The sequence below is a fragment of the Caloenas nicobarica genome, chromosome 1, assembly GCF_036013445.1.
Source record: "Caloenas nicobarica isolate bCalNic1 chromosome 1, bCalNic1.hap1, whole genome shotgun sequence".
Taxonomy (NCBI): Eukaryota; Metazoa; Chordata; class Aves; order Columbiformes; family Columbidae; genus Caloenas; species Caloenas nicobarica.
Window position 1 is genome coordinate 6,651,000 of NC_088245.1, and position 19,282 is coordinate 6,670,281.

General features: G+C 42.4%; 1 protein-coding gene across 7 annotated transcripts in view; it reads left to right on the forward strand.

Annotated features, from left to right (window-relative positions):
• CELF2 (CUGBP Elav-like family member 2) overlaps positions 1-19,282 on the forward strand; it is a 374,192-nt gene that overhangs the window by 129,504 nt on the left and 225,406 nt on the right. For 2 of the 7 annotated variants that reach the window (XM_065626866.1, XM_065626867.1), the window contains exon 1: positions 1,765-1,952. The exons of 4 other annotated variants lie outside the window; for them this stretch is intronic. In XM_065626866.1, coding sequence (XP_065482938.1) covers positions 1,879-1,952 — 74 coding nt within the window. In that variant the 5' untranslated portion in view covers positions 1,765-1,878. Of the gene's footprint in view, positions 1-1,764; positions 1,953-2,151; positions 2,201-19,282 lie in introns of those variants that run through there. One more of the 7 variants, XM_065626869.1, reaches the window with a different exon arrangement.

Below are 19,282 nucleotides of genomic sequence, written 5' to 3' on the forward strand. Positions count from 1 at the left end.
ATTTTGAAATCGAAAGTTAATCCATCTCTGCTCTGGGCTGGATTAACCACCATGGAGGCCTCAGATCAAAACCCAGGTGGCTCCTTCCAGCTGGAGAAAGTTGTGCTGGTTCCGCCTTTTATTTCGACGTGGTACTTATTTGTCATCTGCTGTATAGTCCTACGCAGCAATGGATGGGTGACGTAGAGGAACTGCCATTAATTGAGTAAAAAGCCACAGCTTTGCTTTGTGCATGTCTACATAGATGTTTAGGTGCCATGGTGATGAGGACAGTATGCGAACATATAGAACAGAGCAGATTAATAACACTGTAGATATCTGTCCAGGATTGCAGCTGTCCTGCAAGGATTAAGCTGAGGGCCAAGTGAACTTCTTCTTTCTTTAGTCTTGCGAAGTAGGCAAAAAATTTAGCAGCCTGAGGGGTTTTTCTTCCTTTTAGCTGTTTTAAATGGAAAAGTCTCTTAGTGCAATAAACTGGACTCTGAAAACTTGCCTGGTCTGTATTTTTAGTACTAAATCGATGTTGATCAAGATTTAATAACACTTGGCTTGATCGATGGCATATTTATTTATTTATTGGTCAACTTCATTTTATTTTATAATACTCTTTGAAAACTTTAAGTGTAGTAGTTTTTAATTCGCATTTGTTACTTTGTTCAAGCATTGATTATGTAGAACAAATGAAATCATAAAACCTGGAGAGAGATTCAGAAGGAGAAGCACACGCAATGCAGAGAGACGTTTTGTCTGTCTAGACTGCTCAGATCATCCAGTAATCTTCGTAAATATGTTAATATTCTTTTGCCTGGAGCTGCTTTGTATTGAAGCAAGTAGGCTTTGGAGATGCAAAGGAAAATTTATACAGATTTTCAGGAGGCGGTAGCGTGGGGGGGGGTGGCTCCAGCTATTTGTATGTGTGGAATTTTGTGTGAGTCTTGGTGGTGTCGCTTCTGTGCGCTGGCTGTGGCCAACTCCGGGTGCAGCGGGGTTGGGAACGGGCTTTTGGCAGGTTACAGCCACGAGGAAGGAGTTGCCATCGCTACTCATTTAAATCCCTATTTTTGATCAGTGAGGACGGAGTTGCTACTTAGTCTCTTGCGAGCCAGTAGCATCACTTGGAGCGTTTTATGGGTGCCAAGGTCCGAATGGCAGGATTTCGAGTAGAGGGAGCGTGGACTGAGCAATCTGCCTGAATGTCCCCAGCGCTCCCAGTTTGGCAGTGGCGACTGTGCCTTCATACCATACTGGGAAGAACCGGCTCTGTGCAAAGCGCTCGCGTGTGCTGGTAGAAAATTGAAGCGGGGGGTGCCCGGCTGCTCGCTCCGCGGGGGCAGGGCTCCCCAATGATACCGCCGCGGGTGCACCCCCCGAAACGCGAGCGTGGGGCAGCGGGGAGCGCTGCTGAGGCCGCCGGGCGGGCGCTGCGGCTGGGCCGGCGCTGCCCTCCCTGCCACCCCGCCGCCCGCAAACTTTGGCCGGGCGCTGCCCGCGGGCGAAGCGGCGACCCGACCCCTCCACCGCGGGGAGCCCCGGGCGGCGCGTCCCCCATCCCCGGTGCCCGTGCTAGGCCTCTCCCCGGGGCGGCGGGCCCCGCCGGGGGCTCAGGGGTTAACGGGGAGCCGCAGCGGGGAGATGGCTCCGCCTCCCCGCTCAGCACCTGGCGCTCCACCGACAGTTGCCTCAGCAGTCGATTTCGGAGGGGATTGGCGGAAAAAACCAAAGAGGGGGAGAGAAATGTGACAACTGCCGGGGCTGGCGGCTGCCGCGGGGAGGCCTCCGCACCTGTGCCTGCCGCTCCGCCGCCCGGCGCAGTTGTGGGATCCGCCGAGCCCCGCCGCATCCTCCCTCCAGACCGCCGCGGCGCCCCCGGAGCCCAGCATGACTTCTTCGTTCAAGCTGGATTTCCTTCCGGAGATGATGGTCGACGGCCGCTTGCTGGTCTCTGATAGAATGTAAGTGGTGGCGGGGTTACCGCCGGCTACCCCCGTCCCCCGACACCGGGTACCCCCCGCCGCCGGGCGCCGGGCTTTGGTCGGGTCCCCTCCCGCACCCTCCGCCCCTTCGCGGGAGGAGAAGGGGAGGGGGGGTCTTCCCTCCCCTTTTATTTTCCCACCCCCTTCTCAAGTCACTTGGTGGTCTCCGTGTTGTGTCCCCCGCCTCTCCCGAAAGGGCGGCAGCTGGGTGTTTAGTATTCCGGCAGGTCGGTAAAGGCGGGCGAGGGGCGGCCGGGTGAGGGTTGGGGGGGTGTGTTGGGGGGGTGTTTATCCGCTGCTGATGCAACGTGGAGAAACGCGCAGCGGTCGCGCAGAGCTGCGTGCGCTCCCCTCCGTGCCCAGCGGGAATTCCTGCACAGCCACTTGTCCCCTGCACCCAGCCCGGACCCACCCGTGCTACCTCTGCCCTTCCCCAGCAGGATGAAAATCCGCTTGAAGCAGCCTCCTCAGTTTGTAAATTCGAATGACAATTCGAATGAGAATAAGATCAGGCAGAGAGCAAGGATTTTTCTCCTTTTTTTTTTTTTTTTTTTTTTTAATCCTGTTCTCGACAGCTTCCTGGTACGGAGCGTGTTAATTAGGGTGAGGATGGTTGTTTTACATGCAGTTGAACTGGGGATGAGGTTTATCGGAAGATGCTGAATGCCGGAATTTCAGAAAGAGAAGTATTCCCCTAGCCCAACTCTGCTCCATTAATCTCAATCTGAAAGTTTCTATTATCATCCTCTTGGGCATTGCCAATTGACAGGGATTTTCAGGTAACCTAAGCATTATATGCAAAAATAGAAGCTAGAAACAAGGAAACAGCCGCTTGCTGAAATATACGAAGGCTGAGGACTGTGCTGCGTTTTTACAGTATCCAAAATGTCTTTTATTTTGTTGCTTTTTCTTCTTTCATCAGCATGACAAATGTGATTTGAGTTACATTAGAATGAAGCGAGAAGCTTTGGCACTGACTCTGTACTGGAGCTATTCCGGTTGAGGCAGCACTTAAGTTACAAGTGTAAATAAACCCATGTGTGCAGCAGAGACTGTCACCTGTGATTTGCACAAATCAGGTTGCATACTGTGCCCCCATCTAAGACTATTCAGACTTTTATTACCTTCTTTACTGGCAACCAAACTTTCTCCTAAGTTGCAGTGCTTTCCCTTGCACCAGCAGTGTTCTGCGTGGAGATATTCAGTAGTGGCCAGTTGTTCAGGCAGCTGAGATTTAACAAGTGTGTGGGAGGGGGGAAGGAGGCAGGGGGAGAACCTACTTGGTGCGGATGACTTATAGTATTTTTATAGTCCTTGAAGGACAGCACAGTGTTTGCGTAAACGCTGCACGTTATCTCAGTTTCGTGATCTTAAATTCAAACGGGTTCTCTTCTGTGTTTTGTTTTCCCATTGTGAGATCCCTGTTTTCATTGGCACCAGTCAGTTGTGGAAAAGGTGCCGTATTTCTCCCCTTTTACATAAACCGCATAAATTTGACTATTAGGATATAAAGTCACAGCTGAACATTTGTATCGCTTCCTCTGTGGGGACTTGCCACAGCCGAGCTTTCCCTTGTTTTCATCATCTCAGCTTTGATTAGACTTTTTACCTGCTGTCCTTCCAGGCAGTCAGAAAAGATGCTGGTAACAAACCTCTCCAAGCTCAAAGGCACTATTAACTGTGGCTGATGATGCCCTGTTGTCACTTAGGCTTATATAACTTTATCTCCAACTTACCCCTTGAGGGGAGAGTTCCATGTCAAACTCTTCCTTCTGCATTGCTATCTTTATACTCCTCTTCTTTGGGAGGCATCCGTAATGTATTTTAACGCGGCTTGAAACACAGTCAGTGTTCATCAGACGCAGGTCATAATGTGTGTCCAAAGAAACAAAAATTACTCTAGAGATATGTCAGCTTCTAAGCGGATCTCAAAATGCAGAAGTTTAATAATGGAATTGTTAAATACACACATCCTTGTAGGATTTGGTGCTGGTTCCTCATATATTGGGGAGGGGACTTTCTAATCTCTTGAAGAAAGAAGTTTACCTCCTGCATCATCAGCGGTCGTGTTGTGATGTGCTTCCTTGTGTCAAACGAGCTTTGCTTTGCTGCTGCTCTAAGTTAATTGTGAAGAAGTAGGATTTCAAGGGATCATGTATCGTGCATACAAATTAATATCAAGGCTAAATTGCTATTAACTAAGGGAGCTTCTAGTCCTAAAAATAATAATAATAAAAAAAAGAAATCTTGAAAGTAAATGCTGTCTGTGGAAGCTTTGCTACCCTGCCTTTCACTATTGAAAACATCCTTATTTCCTTCTTCTAGCCAAGTGGTAACATACATTTATTTGCAAGTCCCCAGCTCTCTGGACTAATCAGTGCTGACGAGAATGCAGTTTGATTACGCGTAAGGGGTCATGGGCACGTATGCACCTCACCCTTGAGCTGGCTCACCCCAGCCGTGCAGCGAGAGGCCAGCAGCGTTCGGCGGGGTGGCACGGGGCATCGCAGAGCGTGCTCCGAGTGACGATGCCGCACGAAACTTCTAACCTCGCCATCTGGTCTAGCCATTGAGTATCGCTTAGTTCAGGCTTTGGCAGAAAGGAATTTCCTATTTTAGAGTGAGGCAATTAGCAAGATATATGTAAAACTCTTCTCTTTCACAGTGAAAATATGCAGAACTGGATTTTTTTTTTTTTTCTTTTTTTATGCCGGTGGCATATCAGACGTTTTAGGAAAACCATACTGTATCACTTACACTTCCCATTCTTTACACGTTTAAAAATTCTTTGTAAAGGGAATTCTTTTCAGAATCATCCATTCTTTCAACAGTGAAGGAGAATTGTCAAGGAATAACTCTTAGTGCCTACCTATAGTGAAGGTTAACTGCCAGTTTGATAATTATCAAAGTTAAAATGCTCTTACCTCTGTGACACTGTTAATTGCTCTTAAACGTTGCTTCCTCCCGATTTTTACTGCCAGTAAGTAAAATAGAATGTCAGATACTCTGAATATGATTATTTAGTATAATTAAACTGTACACATGGCATCAGCGTACCTGCTTAGTAACTGATTGGCAATTTTATTAATAAGAGTTAATTAATGAAATGGCATCGGAAAATAGATACTCCAGGATATGAAGCGTAAAGATGCAAGAGCTTTTGTTCTTGAGGGCAGATGGCAAGCTGGATGCTCTAGTCATCGTAAATGCTTGCAAAGAGACTGCTTGGTTAGTGCTCTAGCTAAAGGATCAGAAATTGTTTGACTGATGTTATGCGTGGCCTGTGTGTGTTAACTGTGTGGAAGAAGCAATTTTGAAGAAAAGATGTAGGCGGAAATCATGTGTGTATATTTGGGCAGGGTAGGAGAGGGTTAATGGTTACTAAGTGCGGTTATAAAATGTGAGTTCAATGTAATTCGCTTAGTAATTTCACTGACTTACATGACTTACACACCAACTGGATGGTTCTAAAGTGGTTGCTTCGAGGATTAAATACTCATCATAGTAACCCCCCACGTTGATTTCTGCAATACCACCAAAGATTTTGTGTTCCACGATACACATTCCGCTGCCTGGGATGACCTTTAATGTAAATGAGTAATAGTGTTTGTTGCTACCAAGACAAACTCAAATCTGACTTTAATTTTCGATAGCTCGGTACAATGCCAATAAAATACACGATGCTTAAAGCAGTCCACATACAACTGCACAGGTTCCATGGCACCTATGTGTAAAAGCATTTAGCCTTTGAATTCCTGCCTCTTTTAATCCAAGATGAGTCAAAATCAGATATATGTGCAATATACTAATTAGAAAGGCAGTGGAGATCAATTTTCAGTGCTGTTTGTTTGTTTGTATTTATTGTTTAATAAATAAGGGATGTCATCATTCACAGGCCGTGCTTATACTGGGAAAAAACAAACCTTCCCTTTCTGCACTACACCTGCAAAACAGGACTTTTTCCATCATAAGCTAGAGATAATAATTTTTTTAAAAAAACTTAACCACAGGGAAAATTCAACATACTGTCAAAAAAATTTTCAATTATTTGGGTGTTTTTATATGTAGAATATCAAACCATGAATGAAAATGGATAGCTGGGTATCAGCTGTTTAAGTCCATAGCCTCATCTTTATACTGGCATCTCATTCTTTTATCTAGTAATAGGTTCATTTTAAGTGTCATGACTTTTACTTCAGTTACTTGCTTGACAGATTCCTTGGGCTGCTACTGAGGGAAAGTGAAGCAAAAGAAGAAGAGAATTCTTGACTGTTGACAAAGAGCTTCAGAAAGGAAAATAAATCTTTTTATGTCAATTAAGTAATTATGATTTCATTATGTCCTTCTCCCCATCATCTTTTCTAGTGGCTGCCTAGAACCCCATTCGTATTAACCTACAATACTTCTCAGCACATTAATATTTAAATATATCCTCCACTTCCTATGACATGATCTTACAAGTTTTGAAGCCTCCTCCACATGTATTCATCATCCAAATTAATCATCGGTTATGATTGCTTTAAAAAACTTTGATAACTCTAAATATTTCATTGGCATTTTAGGGTGTTTGATATCTTATGAGCATTTGGACTTTTCACATTTCAGAAGTAATTCATAGGTTAATATAAAAATATTTGACCCAACCGATATGGAGGAATGGTGTACAAAATCTTTTCGTTTTTAAAAGCTCCTGGAATTAAGGTAATACACTTTGACAAGACAACCCTCTAGAGAAAAATAATTGTTTTGTAGTTAAGCACATAAAAACCTCTTTCCTTTGAAAGCAGAGAGGTGATTTTTTTTTCTCTTCATTTCTACAGACTGTGTATCTATAGCAGATTATTTCTTGTGTGTTCATATAATTGCCCAAGTATGTTGCATCTCCTGACATGATTTCCTTTGATTAATACAAACTGGTGACAGGGCAAGGTTAACCAGAGGCTAAAGTCACAAAACAGAGAATACACAGACAAAGTGAGGCTGAGCTTCGCTTGCCAAAGAAGTGGGAAAACAGGAAGAAACCTTCATAGGTGCAAGAAAAATGCAGGAACGAGAATGCCTATTTGGAAAATAAAAACTAATTAGAGCAATAAATGTAATGTTCTCAAGTAATTGTGAAATAATTATTCCCCTTTAGAATCATCATACTTTAATTGCTTTCCCCCGCATTCCCGCGTCCCGCATGCCTATGGAAAGGAAGAGAAGCACTTGTGTTCCCTCCAGGATTTCATTTTTCATTTGCACTAAGCTGCTGGCTTTCTCATAAAGGTTTTCAGAAATATATTGTCTTAAACACTATTGTGTTCTTCCATATGGTGTTAAAAAGAAAAGGTGAATGGCAGATGCTGAAACTATAAATTCTCTCCTATTGTCCAGGTAAAGCACCTTGAGATTTAGTTGTGCAGTTTATCCATCCTCTGTATCACAGATTTATAATCAATCTCTCATTTTCATTGACTGTGTTACATAAATAGGACACACTTCAGCAGTGTATTCTCTTTGCACACAGCTTGATCCTTGAAAAATCAGCTGACAATAGTTTAAAATTATAATATTAATAAAGAGGAGATCATCTGGCCTTCAGAATGACATCTGAAAGCAGCTCTGTTTTGTGTTAAATCTTAATTACTGTATTTAAATGAATGCCTAAATGAGCCAATTCGCGAAGGAGTTGCCTACTGTACCAATAGTGCTTGTTTGGTGGTTTTTTGGTTCTTTTTTTTTTTTTCCTGTGGGTTTACACAAGTATAAAAAGCAGTTCATATTGAAGAGGACAGCTATGTTCTCTGACCTTTTAGAACTCAACTGAGTCTGGTCTCTGCCTTGGGACAGCTTCTCCCTTGCCCATCAAACGGTGGCAATGCTTGAAGCCAAGTTCAAAAGCAATGCTCCAAAAGAAACATTGGCACAAGAGCAGCAGGAAAGACTCCGTGTCAGCCACCTGAGTGTTATTTTGTGAATTTACCTATCACTTACTATCAGGAGGAGGAAATTCTCACGCCTGAAGGAAGGAGTTGTGGCTTAGGACCGGGGTGCGACTTACACCCTGCCTGTAAATGCACCAGCCCTACTGCCTTCGATTAGTCTGGAAGGGATGTGATCATGTCTAGCTCTGCCCAAGTTAGTCTGGAAGAAGATAAATGTGTCCAGCTGTGCCCAGGTTACTCTGGAAGGGGGCAGTTGTGTCCAGCTGTGCCCAGTTCACCCCACCCCTCACTGCCACCAGGGCTGCACGCATCACAGGGCTGCACGCATCACAGTCAACATGGCTTCACCAAGGGGAAGTCGTGTTTGACCAACCTCATAGCCTTTTATGAAGACGTAACAAGGTGGATTGACGATGGCAGAGCAGTGGATGTGGTCTACCTCGACTTCAGCAAAGCATTTGACACCGTCTCCCACAGCATCCTCACGGCAAAACTGAGGAAGAGTGGACTGGATGATCGGGTAGTGAGGTGGACTGCAAACTGGCTGAAGGAGAGAAGCCAGAGAGTTGTGATCAATGGGGCGGAGTCTGGTTGGAGGCCTGTATCTAGTGGAGTGCCTCAAGGGTCAGTTCTGGGACCAATACTGTTCAATATATTCATCAATGACTTGGATGAGGGAATTGAGTGTACTATCAGCAAGTTTGCTGATGACACCAAGCTGGGAGGAGTGGCTGACACGCCAGAGGGCTGTGCTGCCATCCAGCGAGACCTGGACAGGCTAGAGAGTTGGGCGGGGAAAAATTTAATGAAATATAACAAGGGGAAATGTAGAGTCTTGCATCTGGGCAGGAACAACCCCAGGTTCCAGTACAGGTTGGGGAATGACCTATTAGAGAGCAGTGTAGGGGAAAGGGACCTGGGGGTCCTGGTGGACAGCAGGATGACCATGAGCCAGCACTGTGCCCTTGTGGCCAAGAAGGCCAATGGCATCCTGGGGTGTATTAGAAGGGGGGTGGTTAGTAGGTCCAGAGAGGTTCTCCTTCCCCTCTACTCTGCCCTGGTGAGACCTCATCTGGAATATTGTGTCCAGTTCTGGGCCCCTCAGTTCAAGAAGGACAGGGAACTGCTGGAGAGAGTCCAGCGCAGGGCCACAAAGATGATTAAGGGAGTGGAGCATCTCCCTTATGAGGAAAGGCTGAGGGAGCTGGGTCTCTTTAGCTTGGAGAAGAGGAGACTGAGGGGTGACCTCATTAATGTTTATAAATATATAAAGGGTGGGTGTCACGAGGATGGAGCTAGGCTCTTCTCGGTGACAACCAACAGTAAGACAAGGGGTAATGGGTCCAAGCTGGAACACAAGAGGTTCCACTTAAATGTGAGAAGAAACTTCTTCTCAGTGAGGGTGACGGAACACTGGAACAGGCTGCCCAGGGGGGTTGTGGATTCTCCTTCTCTGGAGACATTCAAAACCCGCCTGGACGCCTTCCTGTGTAACCTCACCTAAGTTTTCCTGCTCTGGCAGGGGGATTGGACTAGATGATCTTTTGAGGTCCCTTCCAATCCCTAACATTCTGTGATTCTGTGATTCTGTGATCCTCTCTGAAAGAATTTGCAGGGAATTAATCTCCGTCCTTTCCCCGTCAGCCTCTGCGAGTTGAGCCACTTCGGGTTTGCCAGGAAAACAACAGCAGCAACCTGAGTATTTTGTTTTATGATTTGCGCATCACTCTTAATTGCTTAGACCGTTCTGTGGATCTTACTCTGGGGTTTTAAAGTTTACAACTACTGTTATTTGAGAGATGCAGCCATTGATCCTTCATGAAAATGGCATTAGTGATCTACTGATTTATTTTTATTATTATTATTATTTTCCTTTTTCCATGCAAGTTAGCATCATAAAGCAAATATAGTCCTGACAGAAAGGCTTAATACTGACTTTCTCCCAGCAGTGGTGGAAATTCATTCCAATGCTGATTTACAACTTTTTCAGTTTCTTGTCATTCAAACGTACTGACCCTTAGGCACCAGTGGAGCTGACACGTGGGTCAGAGATGGGAGATGTCCAGCTACACCCCAACACTTTAGGTGGGTATCTCCTGGATAGGGGGACAGGCAGTTCCTGTGGAACCAACTATGACCCTTTCTGTCCCAGACTATATTGTGCTTTTTCTTGTGCTCCGCATCCTATATCCTTTGAAGCAGTTCCAGTCTGATTGCAAGTCGCAGCTGACAAGAGCTATTTTTTGTTTCATAACCTTAAAAAATAATGAAGATCCTTCATCCTCTTAATCCAAAGGCATGACGCTGTCTTCTCATTTGACACACACGCACTCCTCCCTATTCTTGGCTCTTGATGGCTTCACATCACTAACTTGCTCAGAGATGAGGGAAAAAAAAAAAAAAAGAAATCCACAGCTTGCTTGACCCACCTCTTGTTGTGTCTTTGACTCCAGACCTCGCTGGCACTTGGTCCAGTGGTCCTGACAGTGCCTGGCCTGGTGTGCCTGAAACAGACCCAAGTAATTGAAAGTTATTAACTTCTGGCAGAGGATAACTGTATTTGAAAATCTACAAAGTCAAGCCATCTATTCCCTTCCTGTCTTTTTTTTTTTTTTCCCTGGCTCACTCAATTGCTTAGATCTGTCAGCCTTCGCTTGCAATTCATTGCTGTTGAGAGAGACATCTGGCTATGCCCTTTATCAATAAATGCTTTTATTTTTTTTTAATATTTTACCACAGATGGATCATAGAACAAGCACTAAGAGTCTGAAATGTTGTCAAGCACACTCCATGCCCAGTGGCTATCTCTTAAAGAAAATCCTATTTTGTACCTGCTTTTCATACAAAACACTGTAGAAATTGCAAGATAGATGACTGCAGTTTTGCTTGATTTTTGCCATGCATTTTAGTAAACTTCATCCCCGTGTCACATCATTGAAGGGAAAAAAATAATCTATCATTTTATTTACGATGTTTTAGTATAAACATATAGAAAAGTTGATCATTTCATTAGTCAGTAAATAAACATTCATTCTTTAAGTTCAGTTTAAGTTCAGACTGTTACTTCAAGTATGAATTCTACTCTGAAAACTCCTAGTTCTTTTGGATTGTTTCGTTTTTAAAATTCATTCTTGAAAATATCCTGATTGGCGGCTGCTTCGGAGATTTTACTGCAAAAATATAAATGCCTCATTAAAGGGTAGCCACAAGTTGAGATGATCTCTCCAAGGGAAAAATTGCAAACATCGTTCCCCTTGTCTTAATCTGACCCATGTAATGCAACTTGTTTCTTGAAGGACTGAAATTTTAGGACTGCAAAGTGAGCACTGGCTTTCTCTGACAGGTTCAGAGTTGCCAAAGGGAGGAGAAGAGGAAGAAATAAAACTAGCATTTAATTCTGCAGGTTGCAGAAAAACAGATGACAAGTGAGGCAATTCATAGAAAAAGAGAACATCTCTGGACACGTAAAGCACTATTATCTGATATTTTTTTATCAACTATAGCCTGCAGTTCATGTTCAAGCCCAGCTTCCAATGGGTTTACAGGAGCTTGGCTTGAATGAGGAATGCATAATGCTGGGTTTTGTGTCCCATTCAAGGCTGTCCAACTCTGAACCATGAATTGCAATTGTATAAATGTTTTTTGCAGTCTTTTTTTGGTTGCTCTCTTCAGAGTGAGCTTCAACATGGAAACACGAGGCAACTAGCCTTTCAGATACTATTCTGCGTCCTAGCAGAGTGAGTTGCTAGTTTGATGATGGAGCGGAAGATAAGTTGATTTTAATCTGGCTTGTGTTCTTCTGAGGGACGTTCACTCACCTCATGTTGGGGCAGGGGGTTTCTTTTGTTCTTGAGGAACCTTTTCCCCTTTCCTAGAGAAGAGGATTCATGTCAATGCCTGAGGGCTCTCAGCTTTCACCAACATACATCTTTATCATTTGGCTACGGAAGACAGAGTACAACTTTTCCTTGTAAGTTGGTTTGCTGTCCGTGGAGAAAAGAGTAAATGCAGCAACTTCATAACAGAGCTCAGATATAGTCAAAGTCCAGCAGTATCTTACAGATTTTTAAAACAATTACGTTTGCCTGATTTCATTATTGTTTAAGTGTAGCCGTGTATCTCATGTGCTAGACCACATTTATTTATCTTCAAGACAAGTACAATGAAGAAAACCTCAGAGTTTTAATGTCTTCTTCTTACCATGCTCAGTGTCTGTGTTGTTCCTGGGGTATTTCACTGGAATGGAGCTTTGCATGCTTTATTATGTATTGTAGTGCGTAATGACTTCGGGGCAGACTGTGTATTTTTGAGCTTTTTTTTCTGCAACAGCCGTTACAACATGGCCCTGTTGATGTTGATGTAGGGTTCCTAGCTGTCACTGTAAAGTGAGACAGAAGCAACTCTTCAATGTCCTATGCAAACCCTTCTTTGGAACAAACATGCAGTAATTCATAGAGGAGTGAGATCTATTTTCCAGCCATCAATATTGTTCACCAGGCTTAGTTTGGCCCAAGCAGTCTTCATCAGCACTGCCTGATCCTTGTGTTTTTAAAGTATTATTCCAGGCTCCTTTAGGTCATTTCTTCTTCCTCCTGCGTGTACAGTTTATCGGATTTGGGAAAAGGTCCCGCGTTGTTGCCCGTGTGTCCTTGTCGAGGAACAGCAGGATACTCATAGCAGGAGATACACACCAGGATTCAGAAAGGAACAATTTTCAGCTTGCTAAGATGCCCATATTGCTACCTGGATGCTCTGCAGGAGCTAGAGAGTTTTTGACTGTTTCTGTGGCTCTTTGCTCTCTCTGTCCTCACCTCCACATCAGGGAACACTCGGACTTCTTTACTTCACTGGCCTGTAGAGGATTTGAAGGTCTCCGAGCTTCCCTAGGCTCTCTATTTCTACTCAAGTGGGAAAGGAAAAGGAGAGGACTGCTGCTGACTTGAGCCAGTCAGGTCTGATTTTTCCGTTTGGTTTGAAGCCAAAGATATGGAATGAATTTGGAGTTAAGAGACACCAGACCCCTGGGTAAGATGAATATTGTGGCAGGGAGATATGCAGAAGAAAACAGGAGGAGAAAGGTATTTCTTTAGGCAGGCTTTCATAAAAGATGCAAAATCAGGATTACTTAGCAGAGAAAATAACCATTTAAAATTAATGTTATGTTTAAAAAGTGGAGCATCATTTGTGTTAATAGGAATGAAGATTTCATTTTTAAGCCCAGCAAAGCCTCAAATCCCAGAAAATGCAAAATTACTGCTGATAATTTCTAGAGTGTGAACCTGGAAGGCTTCATGGAAACTTAGAAAGAAAGAAATCAAGTTCCCTCCCCTTCCCAAAAAATCTTTGGGAAAAAAAAAATCTGTAAATATTTAACGGCAAATAATTACATTGCCAAGAGCCAGCAAACAAAGCCCTTTTATCCAGTCCTATAATATGCTGTAAATAATGAAAACCCTCCTAGATCTAGCTGAAAAACTTTTTCTTTTTTTAATCAGTGAAGAAGCTTAGCATCTAGCACTTTAAAAATCCATCAACATAGCTAAAACTCATTTTCCAGTCTCTTACCACTTCATGTCACATTCTTCTCTGTCCTTGACATATACAATTTGCCCTGCTTATTTCTGTTTAAAATGCTGGGAGCCTTCAGTGTGCTTTGCTCCATGTTGTGTACCTGCAGGAACCTTCTCCCCCGTCCTGCCTCACAAGGTAGGAACTACCCTGCTCTGCTGTCTCCACTTGGCCACCGCTGAAAGGTTGTTTTGATTGTTGGGTCATCCCCTTATCACCGTCCATTCAATATTCAAACTTCTGTGATTCTTTCTCAGCTAATCTGGTGGAAGAAGTTCCTATAAATATCTGCAAACCATATATTTTATTTTCCTCCTTCCTTGGCAAGATATGTAAGAGAAACCTATCTGTGCTCACTGACCCAGCATACTGGAATTATCAGCCCTGCCTAAGACTTGTTAGGTCTTCTGGGGATCTGTTGTCTAATAAAAACGTTACTTGACAGAATATAGTAGGTTTTCTCACATCTTTGTAGCAAAGGCTTTATTAGGTTCTCTCATCTCCATTTTGTTAAATAGTCTCATACTACAGTTGTGAACCAAATATGATACTATCATGTATCATGTTTTGTTGTTTTTTGTTTTGTTTTTTTTCCCACAACCACAAGTTGCCCTACTTACTCAATGCAAATCACTGTGGATCTAGGTAATATGTCTTTCTCAAGGGCATCTGTTAATTCTGCGTGATAAGCTGGGAGTTTCAGCCAGGAATACTGAGCGTTGAAAGAAGACCTGGTTAAACTCAGTAGGACTTAAATTTAATCAAATTTTAAGCAATTCTCCCAAATTATAGCTTTGGCAGACTTTGTGTGTGAGCAGTTGCTTCAGTATTGGGGTGTTTAGGTGAAACTTCTATCATTAAGGGGAATGGCATTCCTCTATACAGTAGGTATATGCAGCTGCAAGTTAGATGATGCAGTAGGAAGACATACGTTCAGTACATTATGGCCCTGCTGCCCAGGGGGGTTGTGGAGTCTCCTTCTCTGGAGACATTCAAAACCCACCTGGACACCTTCCTGTGTAGCCTCATCTAGGGCATCATGGGGGATTGGACTAGATGATCTTTTGAGGTCCCTTCCAATCCCTAACATTCTGTGATTCTGTGATTCTTTGAGAGCTTGACTCTATGTCCAGTGTAACTGGTGGTAAAACTGAATTAACACAAATGGTTTAGAATCAGCTCAGATTCAGATTCCAGAAAGACTGGTTTTTATGAATAAATTAAGGACTGAATCCAAGGCTTGTTGAGTCAATGGGCAAAGTCCGTTTGATTTCAAAGCACTCTGTATCTGTGTTCCAAATGCACTGCAAACAGATAAAGACAAAGAATTTATGTTGATTGAACATATTCAGTGTGACAAGAGCTTGAGTCTGATTCTCCTCTTTGCTTATGAAACATAACTGTGTGCTTCTTCCCAGGGTTGCTGGAAGACAAGTATTTTGGTAGCTGCATACTAGGATTCCCAATTAGTGCAAATGCTGGCTCTCTGTGCCGAGAATCACAAAGGTCTATGAAATGGAGAGAAAATTATGGTTGATAACAATATATTTTGGGTTTATCCTGATTTGCCTTCAGAGATGTAAGGAATTTATCCTCTGTTTCTGGTTTCGTTTTGTTTTTCTTAAAACATAAAGTCATCTTCATCTTGCAGGGCAGTAAGATTAACGGTATCAAAATACTTGCAGTACAGCTCTGGGCTTTAATGAGACGAGGTTCTCTGCTTGCTGACTGCCCTGGGTTCTCACCCCTTTGTGCTGGTTGGGGAACACTTTGTGGCATCAAGCTCTGGGTCTGCCTGCCTCTCATGCCTAATTGCCTGTGAGATTTTGGGATGGTGCATGGTTCTTTGTTATGATATGCGAATATGCATCCTATTCTTTCTGTGTGTAAATCTCTGTTTTCTTTAGAAAGCAGGTTAATTTTCTTAGTCAAGGAGCTCAATGTGCTCTAAGGGATGGATATGTTGAAAGTAGCACCAAAGCAGCATCCAGATCAGTTGTGCCTCAGGCTGATTCTGGTTTACTACTGAGGTGGACGAGTAGTTACTACGAATATAGAAGCACAAATCGCTTTTACTTAGCATATGATTAACTTATATGAAGCAGAGCTTCTCTGATATAGATTAATTTTTCAATATCAGATACATACATTTTATTTCACCCTAAAATAATTTACTCTGGGCGGATCTTCTGGCGAAATTAAATGCTTGATTTCTCTTCCTGAAAGTCCTGATCATGTTAGCTTTGAAGCAGTCTTCAGTCTCGCTTCTAACCTGAACCTGATTAGTTTTTCTCAAAGTGATTTACCCCCTTGCAACATCGATACCTTTTCACTTTTCTGGTTTGATTTTGGTTTACTTTTGCAACTGCAAAATGGATGGCCGTTTGAGCAAGGTGTACTGATACACCTCTATATTTTTAGTTAATGTATTTTAAATATTGTATAGTCTTCAGACTTTCAAAGTAACTTCAGCTAATCTTCATTAAAGCAGAGTAAAAGCAGAATGTACGTATGGGTTAGTTTAAACCCCAATCCTTTTAATCGTGAACATTAGCTTGTTGAAGTGCCTCCACTCTTGGCAGAAGACAAGCTTCATAACCTAAGAGGATGTGATTTGAGTGGAGTTTTCATGCCCCATGTGCTCATTGTGTTCTTGCCACTGATGCAAACATTATCTATAATTACATTTTCAAGAGAATGAAAATTGCAGTCTTTGTGGAACAAAAATGCAGCTGAAGAATGGAATGTATATCTTCTCCACCCTCATTATAAGGCTTATAAAAATCGAACTATAAGGCCCAGTACCATAGCTTTCAGATACAGGAAACCAGCACCATTAGCTTGTGTTAGAGAATTTTTTGCTGAAAATTATGGCCTTTTGATGATCAAGCTATTGCTGTTATTTCCAGTAGTTTGCCATTGAAACTAATGGAACTAAAATTTGTTATTGAGATCAGTATAAATAAAAATCAGAGTAATTACTCTGTTTTTGCTTGTTTATGATATTATTTTCATGGATTTGAGATTTCATTCATGGTTGATGGTGACAGCTAATCCTGAACTTTTATAATATGCTTTTTGGAGTAAAAAGTTATAGAATCATAGTATATTACTCACCTGTTCATACCACCCATACGTTCTTTTCTTCTCATGAGCTTTCATTTTCAGTGGTTGTGTGTGTTTGTTTGTTTTGTTTCCCCAAAAGTGGGACATTTGAATACTTCGTGAAAGTGGAATTTGATCCTACAGGGATGTTCCTGGGGAGATAGCTGGTAGCTGTATTTGATGAGAAAGGCACATGTAGTTATTGGTTCTGTGATGTACTACAGTGAGGAGTGTGGGTAGAGGTGCTGAATGATCACGTGAATGCTAATAAATAAATGAGGGGTGGTTCTAAACGCCTAAACATCCATGAGCAATTAATAAGTGCATGTATGTAGGTCGATGAATTTATTGCTAGTGGCACAAATAGTCTGGACTGAAATTAGTGTGTCCACTGTTTTCCTTTCAATCTGGTTGTTTTTTCTTGTTCTAAAGAGAGAAATTACTTGTGAACCTATGAAGAGCATCTAAATTTTCTTAAAAGCAATTTTAAAAATCATTTGGATGGAATAATACGAGTCTTATTACGTATTTGTTTATGACCATCTAGCTTTCTGTGGAAGGGGCTCTGGGAAACTTCATATTGCAGTCAGGTGACAACAGGGGCAATTAGATCCATGTGCTTTATGCAATTGCTGCCCAAGTTGGTAATTCTGCCTCCAAGTTCTGCTGTCTGATTGCTGCAAGTTATGCACAGGAACACCATGGTGAATGAGTGCTGAAGTTCCCAGGACAGCATCTATTCTTAGTGGTCCAGCAAAACTTATTAAGAAAAGTAATTAGAACAAAGCTCAAGTACATTAGCCTCTTTAATGCCCCTGAATTCTCAGAGCTATCTTCAACATCGGCAGAGGCTGCATTTCCAGCAGAGAAACTGAAGAAACTTTCTTTGCAGAAGTTAAACCCACTTTGGTCTTAGCATAGTGGTAGAAATAGCTTCTTGTGTAACAGACAGACAGAAGGGCGGTGGTATGCCAATTAGTGAAGATAACCCACTTTTGATTTTATTTTTATGAATGAATTTCTGTCAAGATACAAGGTTCTGTGTTTCTGCCCGCTTCTTATGCGCGGTGTTCTATATGCTGTCCCGTTACATGTTTCTGTCAGCTCCTGAGGCCCCAGAACTATAAAATGGCTATATAGCTAACTGTTTCTCTTTCAAGAATCATTGTTTTCTTTCTTTCTTCCTCAACTGTTAACTCTGGCAGGCTAGAAATGTATTTTCTGCTTGCAACACCGCCCAGCATTACATTTGCTCAACAAATCTTCTCCACCGTCATCCTGAATATTTGTTTCTCCAGAGGAGTCCAAAAAAGCAATCGCAAGCCTGTTCTGTCTGTCTTGTTGGGTGAATCAAAACTCTTTCTCCTCAAGCCTTCAGGATGTTTTGGGGAGGTCTCTCTGGTCTTTAAGCTACTTCAGAAATGTGGGTGGCCATCTTATTGAGGCTGGAACCTTCAGTAGATTTGAAGACCTTCAATATGGGGAGATAGGGGCTCTATTGAGTAGACCACAAGATGAGTTGCTCTTCAGTTGTCTTATCATATACCCATATTCATTCAGCTTGTGTACTTATCTTCTTCCCCAGGCATCACTCTTCCAGCTAATTGTGGTATAGATGGATGAGAGTTAACAAAGTGTCCTTAGAACTGTAGGATGGCCAGTTAGGTAGGTATGTATGGAGAGTTCAAAGCAGATAGGAAAATGGTTTTCTAGGTTTTACAGGTCCAGACCACTCACGTTTACTTACTGAACAAACAATCTTTTTATAAAAGGAACTACAAGGTATTTTTTGTTCCCTTATGCCAATTAGTGAAGGTTTTTAGGTATTCTGCCACACTCAGTTTTTTTTTTTCTTTATTCTTCAGTTGGCTTAGAGAGGACTTCTGATGCTTTCCGTATTGTTGCTTCAAAGACCAGATAGTCATGTCTAGTGTCAGTCCCAGCAACATGCATTCTGTACAGTAAATTCAACAGAATAACACTCTTTTTTTCGTTCTTCTTAAAAAGAAATTCTTTGTTCAGCGGAAGCTGCTAAATTGCAAGGATTGCATGACAGGTTGTGTTTCCGTGAACACCCGAGAATGGCTGAGAAGCCCCATCACTGTGACCACACCAGTACTCTGGTATTTGTTTTTCCTTCGTGGCAACCTTTAGACCTGTGAGGGAGTGAAACAAAGTCTCATTTCAGATCTTTGTGTCTTAAATTTCCCGTGGCACTGAAAATGTCACCTTTGTTAATTTTATAAGATTTTCAGCATGTTCCCAAGGATGGAGGCAAAGTATGTCCCATAACTCCTGAGGCAGGCTACTGCGGATAGGATTGATGTTAGTTTCACAACCAACTTTTTAATAAAATACACTGTTTGAATATCAATATTACAGTAGTCAGAAAAGAGTCTGCTGCTACCTGCATTAAAGTCGCTGCTTCCCCACACTGAGGAGTTGAACGCCAATCCTCAGGCTATTTTATTCTGTAATGCTAATAGCGCTAATACAGTATCATTGTGTTTGAGGCTTCAAAGATACTATACAAGCATTTTCTTATGATTCCCCGATCTTTGCATTTATACCCAGCTGTTTGTTATTCAGTTCAGCCATCAGCATCTAGGTCTCAATGGACCATGTAATATGCAGCTGTAGCCAGATGTAACGCTTCCTATTCCTAAATGTTTCTGTTAGAAGCTAAGAGTGGCAGGCTAAAGACTACTG